Source organism: Leuresthes tenuis, unplaced genomic scaffold (assembly GCF_036924035.1).
Source record: "Leuresthes tenuis unplaced genomic scaffold, fLeuTen1.0.hap1 SCAF_20, whole genome shotgun sequence".
Lineage (NCBI taxonomy): Eukaryota > Metazoa > Chordata > Actinopteri > Atheriniformes > Atherinopsidae > Leuresthes > Leuresthes tenuis.
This window is the reverse complement of record NW_027325374.1, coordinates 15,532,255-15,540,429: the sequence shown is the minus strand read 5'-3', so window position 1 is coordinate 15,540,429 and position 8,175 is coordinate 15,532,255. Positions and strand designations below refer to the sequence as shown.

At 45.4% G+C, this 8,175-nt stretch overlaps 1 protein-coding gene across 1 annotated transcript; it reads right to left on the bottom strand.

The window, feature by feature from the left end:
• Positions 1 to 1,380: 1,380 nt before the first annotated feature.
• tut1 (terminal uridylyl transferase 1, U6 snRNA-specific) lies at positions 1,381 to 7,823 on the bottom strand. The gene is made up of 10 exons (XM_072373714.1): positions 7,627 to 7,823; positions 6,864 to 7,054; positions 6,486 to 6,692; positions 6,283 to 6,397; positions 6,071 to 6,198; positions 5,735 to 5,961; positions 5,503 to 5,612; positions 4,498 to 4,620; positions 2,888 to 2,980; positions 1,381 to 2,773 (listed from the first exon to the last, which is right to left on the bottom strand). Exons 1-10 carry the CDS (start codon positions 7,694 to 7,696, stop codon positions 1,668 to 1,670), a joined length of 2,370 nt encoding a protein of 789 aa, XP_072229815.1. The 5' UTR covers positions 7,697 to 7,823; the 3' UTR covers positions 1,381 to 1,667.
• Positions 7,824 to 8,175: the final 352 nt, after the last annotated feature.

Sequence of the window (8,175 nt, the reverse complement as noted above, 5' to 3'; positions counted from 1 at the left end):
TGTGCGAGCGCTCGTATATCAGGCGCATGTCCGAAGACCAAGCGAATGGCGATATTGGTGTAGACTGGGAGTGTCAGTGAAAGATGGAGGCCGATGTTCAAGCAATCGTTATTTTTTCCAAAAAGTAGAAACACTGTTTTCCCAAAAAAAGTTGGGAAATACTAATGAAATCCAACAAAAACTCAAACCTGCGATTCGTTTGAAGCTTCATTAAAAGACAAATTCAAACGAAATGATGCGTTTACTGACCAACTTTACTGCACTGAGAGGCCAGCATAATCCTTTAGAGGAAAAACACTTGGCTCCCAGGAAAAGTCGCCACCACCGGTGACCTCACATACATGCGAGCCACCAGAATCTGGATCAGCTCCAGAATCATCAATTCAACCCACACTGATCAAAGAACACGGATCCACAGTCTTTCCGTCAACCTGAGATGAACATGATGGTAGCTCCAGTTTCTGACAGTGCCACCTGAGAGTTTTTTGACGATCACGCGTGTCCAGCGTTGGTTTCCGTTTCTTGGCATTTACAACCGAGATTTCCCCATATTCCCTTCATCTATTCACAATGCCGTGCTCTGCAAATGTAAAAAAAAAAGATATTTAAATCTCACCTTAACAGATAGTTTGGTACCGAATCATCAACAAGTCCTTGCTTGGGAAAGACTTTGCCGCTGATGGATGCTCCTTTTATATCCAATCCTGACACCCTCACCTGTCACCAAATCAATCTGCTGCTGAATCCTTCACTTTTACGTGTTTCTTTGCCTCTCTTTTTCAGAATGTGCTGCTGGCATCAAATTATGGATTTGTTTATCATATATGCAAAAAAAACAGTTAAGACACTGACAATCATTTACATTGAACACAGAGGGATTACATTCATCAAGTTCTTGGGTAATAAAACTGTTTCATCTTTAATTACACGACAACAAACATCCTGTCAGTAACTTGAACCAGTGCCATATTAGCATGTAAGCGGCCTCTCAAATCTCTCTCATCGCTTTCTCTTTAACAAGCGAGACGAATGGTGTTAATCAGCACACAGGAGCTCTGTGCATCACTCAGGTCCCACTTGTCCTGCTGTAATAAAGCCCGCTGCCTGCCTGAGTAATTACTATCATCCGTCTCAGTCATACCAGCAGAGACCGACTTAATAAAGGCCTTTGGGCAAGCCACAGAACAAGCTGAATTAAGGCACCAACCTATTTCTATGAAATACATTTTGAGCAACATTGCTGCACAATAATAACAGACCTTTTAATGAAACCTTTTCTTTCAAGATGATGCTTGAATGAATGATATGTAAATATAGCCCCGACTCAGCGAAACTGCTCCATGAAAAAAGACAAAGGCCTGCAGATGACCGCAGAGAATCTTCTTTATCATTTTTAACAGAAATATGACAGAAACCAAGCCAGGTCACAAACAAAAAAGAAGGCTTAATCAGAATATGATAACACTGTAAAACATATTAGTACAACTATACAGTATGAGTCTTTAAAAGAAGAAGAAGAAGAAGAAAAAAAAGGAAACTCAACATTCTGACAAAGCCAATATCTATAATAAACTGATTGGTGTTTAACTATAGAACAACAGCTTGATCTGTGCTCATTAGGCAGGTTTGAAATAGACGGAGACAGATATCTACAGTCAGTGTTAAGTTTAAGCACTGCCCACTTCCTTCTCCAGCATCGTCTCCACCATCTTGGGTAAGAATGCCTCCAGAAAGTGAAAGAAGTCTTGAAAAACTCCTGCCGTGTCACTGCTTGGCTCCAACTTGAGCACAGCCTTTGTGCTTTCTGTCCCACCCACCATCTGGGGCTGAACTTTAAACTCCAGAGGCTCCTTAAGTTCTGGCTCTTTCTCAGTGATGTAAGCGGTGACCTGGGACTCCAGCTCCACACAGCTGCCCTCTGGCCTCGAGTCTACATCTTTAACCAGCTCCCGTCTCACTTTTCTCCTGCCGGCCCACACGATGTGCTTCTGCACACAGATCCACGGGGGGAGTTCAGGCTTCCCCCCTTTTACAAATCTGGGCTTTTTGCCTGGAGGTGACACGGAAGCATCGCTGCCTGAGGACAGTGACCTCTTGGCGCCGACAACAGCTGTGCCCAGAGGGCTGCTTTCGTTCTGAGACTCAACACTGTCATTTATTGATGAGTCAAGGGAAGCAGATGTGGTTTCCATTTCGTCCTCACCAAACGAGGCATCTGCGGAGGCAGCGAGGTGACACTTGAGAACCGTTTTCAACACTCCCTCCACAGCAGAACAAACCCTCTGGAACCACAGCAGCCGGAAACCGTCTCCCGCCATGTGCAGCTCATCGCGCAGCACATCTGGCAGCGATGCCGACTTGAAGGGGATGCTGATGGTTAGATGCTCTGTTTTGGCGTGTGCGACCTCCCCATGTGGGGTAAATAAGCGCACCAGCCCCCATGACTTCCCTTTGGCGGACTTGCGCTGGTACTGCAGGCTGCGGCAGTACTTTTCAGCGTCCTGGCACTCCTTCTGGAAGCTGCGGTGAGAACGCTCGTTCAGGTTTCCTGCCACGTTATGGGAGAGCTCAAAGGGGTCCAAGAGGTTCAGGGGGCCCAGTTTGGGACCTTGGTGATGAGCCTTGGTGGGCTGTTCTTCCTGCATCACCTCATCCTCTTTATTTGGACGGAGGAAATTTACGATTGGCAGTGCCCGACCCTCCCTAAGAGATATGACACTGCCGGCAAAATCGAAATTTGCATAAAAGGAGAAGAAGCCAGCGAGCAGCGAGCCTGGACAGAGAAAGCAGAAGACACAACATGGGGGGTTTATGAAGATGTAGGCACAGCGTTTGGCTGTGTGAAAGTTTTTACACACACCCTTTCTTTTCTCTTCAAAACACTTACAGATGTCCTGTGTGTTCTTGCTGGGAGGCACAGCTATAGGCTGACTGGGAAAGGTGCAGTTCCAGCCTTCGATCACACACTCTTCCTCCTCACCTGGCAAGAGATTCATAAAGGAAAACAAACCATATGAAGCTCAATGTATGGTATAACTGCAAATCCTTTCAATCTGTGTGCAAAAAGCCTTAAAGGTAACATGTGGAACACTGAGGTACCAAGAGAACCCAGGTTTCCTGTTCCAGTGGGAAGTTGGACGTTAAATGCTTTTGCCTGCACTGCCAATAAGAAATATACACACCCCCTGTTTAAACTGTAGTGGTCTGCAATGAAAATACAATCACGGGGTCATATCACATTGTTTTTTTCTCTCCACATCTTTTGTAAAATTGAAACCGACACACAGAAAGTGACAACTAATCAGAAACTGTTGAGGGGGAAAATATGAAAAATAAAATCAAACACAGGTTGGATGATTCCTGTAGTAATACTTTCCTGAGGCACTTTTTGGATTCTATAAGGCCACCGAGGAACATCTGACCGAAAATAATACACCATCATATCCTGGTTTATATCTCCTCAACAATATAATCTGCCCTCCTCAGGGTGCATGTTTGGAATTATTTAACCTTAGTGCACTTCTCAGTGAACCTAATGCCTTAGATCTGATGCACCCTCCTCTTGATGTGCTAACTTTCACGCTTTTCCATCATTTTTGCCCCCCTCGATTGTTCCCAATTTGCCGTCACCCCCCTCCGGCGGACGGCACTCCCACAAATAAAGCAGAAAATATCTGACTCGATCTACATTGGCTTCATTTATCAAAACACAAAAAAGGTTCCATTTGCACACGGGTTTGGAGACTTTATACGTCACCTTACTTTGCCGCGCCGACCCTTCCTGTTATTTCCCCCTTTTGCTTGTTAAAACTACTTAAAAGGGATACTTTGCTTTTCTCTTAAGTGCGGTTGAGTGCCTTAAATGCAGTGGACTGCAGTTGGGGTGCTCTCAGTTCGGAGAATCAGACATTTTATAAGCATTTAGGGCAGTACGGCTCTACGTTTTGAGGTTCGACGTGTTTTATATGCGTTCTGAGTAGTTTTTAGCTTCAGCACGTGCCTCTGATGCTCAAAACAGCAATCACTCTAACTGCCGTCTTACTCCAGGGAAGTGCCAACTCCTCGGAAATCTGTTTGTAAAGTGAAACAAAGAAGAGCTGCTCCTCAAAGGAATGCAGAAGGGAGGCACGTGATCTGAATCTGGGAGTTTTTTGGTACGTCGAGTGGTCTAGATGGGTTAAGGTAGTTTGATTAATCTGGTTCATTCGGATTAAAAGTCATACTGTCAATATCCTGCTTAATGTAGGATACTAACAGTATGATATCTTTGACTGTTCACCGATATTATGGTGAAACAACCGATCATTTAAACAAAATCTCACAAATGCTGCAGTCCTGCAGGCTGGGACAAGTCATTCCTGATGCGTTTGTGGAGCCGAGAGCGTTTCCAGCTTTCTACACGTAAAACAAGAAAAACTCGTGGGTACGAGTAAGAAAAGGCAAAAAAAACACTCATCAGGAGGCAGAGAGACAAACTGGGACAAACGCAGCACTCACATGCCATGGCTTTGAGCTGGTCCACAGTGGGGAAAACAGGAGGGTCGCAGTTTTGAAGGTAGAAGATGATCAGCAGCGTGAGAGCGTAGTTGTTGAGGAGGGGGCCGGCACCGCTGAGGTTACCTACGGGTCACAGGTTGATGACAGGAACAGGCTGTAATCAGAAAATGGCCAAGCAATTGTATTTGCAGATAACAGATCGGTAATGGCGCAGAGGGCCTTCTGTAACCTGCAGTCTGGCATCAACAGATGCACGGCACTGATGTTACAGGTGGCAAAACGGGTTTTTTTTGTTAGGTTTACAGCACAAAAATGATTTGATTGTCATCTTTTTCTTTCAAATTCACAGGATGAATTCCAACGTGTCACTGGAGTCCTCTCAATGAATCCATGGACATGATGTAAACCGAAGCTCGCTCTTTGGCTCAAACACGTTTATTGTGCTCCGTTTGATTTTGAAGTTCGAAAACTTATTTCTGACATTCAACCATTTTCTATCATTACTGGCGTCACTGATCAAAGCAATCGCTTCGAGATCCTAGTTTGGCTTAAATCGGCACCTTTACGGCATTTATTCCGCCGTGCTCGGCGAACTCTGCCTTGATGAAAGGCGCAGTGGCAGCATCGGGAATATAGTTCAAAGGGAACAAGCGAGACACGGTCCAGGAGTCAAGGTAATTGGTGTGCTCTTAACTGAAGAACACCCTTAATAAGATGCGACATCAGGAATCCCTGCCTGTACACACAAAGGGCTGTAATTGTGATGTATTTATTTGGACCAAAGCTTTCAAAGCAAGGCACCACAAAAATAAATAAATAAAATAAAATAAAAATCAGTACAGTGACGTGTGTTCAGACAGTTTGATCAGAGGACAGGAGCGTGGTTCTACTGACATCTGTTGACCAAAGGATGAAATTACTCCCTAAATGCACAGATAAGAACCATAAAAAAACCATCTAAATGCTTAAAAATAAATGAATAGGTAACTAATCACTGCATCGTACCAGCAAGCTGCTTCTGTTTGGCCCAGTGGCGGATGGTGTACACCAGAGGTCTCAGCCGGTCTTCCACGCCTGAACACAGCTGGAGGAAGCGGGTGTTCCTCACTCCCAGCCTGTCGAGGGATACAGACAGAAGAAAAGCGTCGACTTACTGCCTTCACCGTACAAGTCTGAAGCATTTCTCACCAAGTCTGAAGACGTCTGATGCTTTATCATAAGGCAGAGATCTACTGACCTGTTGTTGATGGTGATGTCTCCCTGCAGGTTCAGCTGTCGGTGATGGAACTTGACGACGGGGAGGCGGGCGGTGCTGACCACTTGGACCTTGTGCACGCCGGAAACGCAGCGTTTCAGGATGGTTGCCACAAGCTCCAGCACCTCCGCCGGAGACGCTTTGGAGAGGTCGATATCTGACAGGATGGAGTCCTCGGAACGGCCGTCGTCTGACATTCCTTCGCTGGCCTGAAAAAGAGCGAGGGGACCAGATTTATCTGCGGAGCTCGCATTGGGTGATTCTAATCCTGCGTTTTCGGTCAACACTCAGGCAAATAACCTTTTACAAATAGCACACCTGGTCTGTGGTGGTCTTGGCACAGGCCTGGAACACCTTGGTGTTTTCAAGGTCCAAGAACAGGTCCAGGTCACAGGAGTGGATGCCAAAAGTGTTGACGGATGAACCGAAGGGCAGAACCTGGCTGTCTGCGACACATGGAAATGTGAGTCAACTCTTTGCATTATTGTCTATCATCATGCGAGACACACTGTATTTCTAGGGGGGGTCACCTGGGAAAAATTCCACAAAAACCTCTTGAAGGAGCTGAACGAGCAAGCCTCGGGCCTTCTTTTCGTTTTCTCCAAGCTGAAACCGCTCAACTGTGTACTGCATCTGCGCGTCCACCTGCAGGAGAATGTTCTCAGTACATGTACGGGAAGAGCAGCAGATTTGTGTGGTTCATATCAAACAAAGCTGCTAAACCAATGCTTACAGACGCCAACTGACACAGCTCAGGTTTAAGGCGGTCAAAAACTCGTTGGAGGTTGTGGGGGTCGTTCTTGTTCTTGGGAATCAACTTGAACTCCTTCTTCTCTCGCTGTTTGACACGCAGCTTTAGGCCTTTTATCTGGTGCTCTGAACAGGACAGAGTTCGCTGTACGCCCTCAGTCTCAGCGAACTGCACGATGGCATACAATCCCTGTGAGAGCATGCAGACACATCAGCGGGTCGTCAGTAACTTTTCCCAAAGCTTTGACAGAGCACGCTGTCAGCTATCTCGAAATGGATGCTACTTTGTCAGGAATAACACGGTAAGGCAGGGCATAGCGTTGAATAATAACATGCATCTCGTTGTATGCGGTCATCTGACCTTGTCTTTATCCATGATAACATCTGCGACAGTCCCAAACTTCTGGAAGTACTCGGTTAAGTCAGTCTGAGAGATGTCAGGCTTAATGCCACTGACAAACACACTGTGCTCCTCCTGGGTCTTCCTGGTGGCCCGCACATTGCTCAGCGTCTGATGCTTCCGCCCCTTCACATGCTGATCCAGGCTCGGACCTGCAAGTCATTAAAAAGAAAAAAAGAAAAAACGAAAGTGCAGCAGCGATGAATGCGTTTCATCTGGCAACAACGTATTAAACTCTCACTGGTGCTGTAAAGAGCTTCTCGTTCCTTAAACAAGAGTCTCAGAATCCAGACTGAGAATCTCTGGCACAGGCTGGAGAAGACCACACTCAGTGGTCTGACTGCTCCATAGTTCCGGGTTCTTGGTCAGAAAGTAACCCAGCGCATGGGTGAAAATGCATGTTGGTACATTGCATAAACTCATCCAAACAACGTGACGGCAAATGTATGCTGTGATCAAAACTACAAATTACTCTTTCCTTTTTTTTTTTTTGTTTTAGTCCAGGCAGTGTATATCGCGCTTAACTCCTCCACAGATTATACATGCGTATATGAGTAAGTGTGAAGTAAAGACAGTAATACAAAATATACATCATTTATTGAATATGTTATATAACTTAAGGGAACCAGAATTTATCTTTGGACAACGAAGTTAGCAACCTGCACAGCGCAACTTTCTAAAGTCCAACATTCGTGTGAAGTTGCGCGTGGCTGCGTTAGCTTACCGTTGGGTAAGTTGACGTTGCACAGGGTGCAGTGAAAGCCCCGCGGCGTCGTTTTTATGTCTGATGACATGACGGTAAAAATGTGAAAATAAAACAATGATAATATGGGAGTGAAACCAAAGTAAAGTGTGAGGACGGACGTCCTCCACGAGCCGCTCAAATCTCCCTCCAACGTTCGAGCTGCGACTTGTGTCCCGTCCGCCTCCGAACTCTGTCCGTGTTGTTCACGTGTTGTTCTCAAGAGGTTCCCCGTGGTAGGTCAGACACGAACGTGGCTCGGTTTATTTAGGATAAGCGGTGCCCATTTATTAAAAAAAAACTACTGTTTGTTATAGATAGAGCGGGATAGAGAAAGGCTCGATCTTTTCTTTTTGACATAGCTTCCTTCTTTGAAGGGTTTGGGGTGATAAATTAAATTTTAACCTGAATGGGTGTAACAGAATTTCTGAAATAGGGACAATACATCGTACTAGCTATTAAGATTTTATAAAAGTAAAGAAACGGTTTGGATTTTTCCATTTAGAATGACATGAAACGGACATATGGGAA

Excerpts from the sequence above, each read along its gene's own strand:
- tut1 (XM_072373714.1), bottom strand. The coding sequence starts at position 7,696 with ATGTCATCAGACATAAAAACGACGCCGCGGGGCTTTCACTGCACCCTG. Across the intron at positions 6,398-6,485 it reads AGCTGTGTCAGTTGGCGTCT|GTGGACGCGCAGATGCAGTA; the intron begins GTAAGCATTGGT and ends ATTCTCCTGCAG. Across the intron at positions 4,621-5,502 it reads CAAACAGAAGCAGCTTGCTG|GTAACCTCAGCGGTGCCGGC; the intron begins GTACGATGCAGT and ends TGTGACCCGTAG.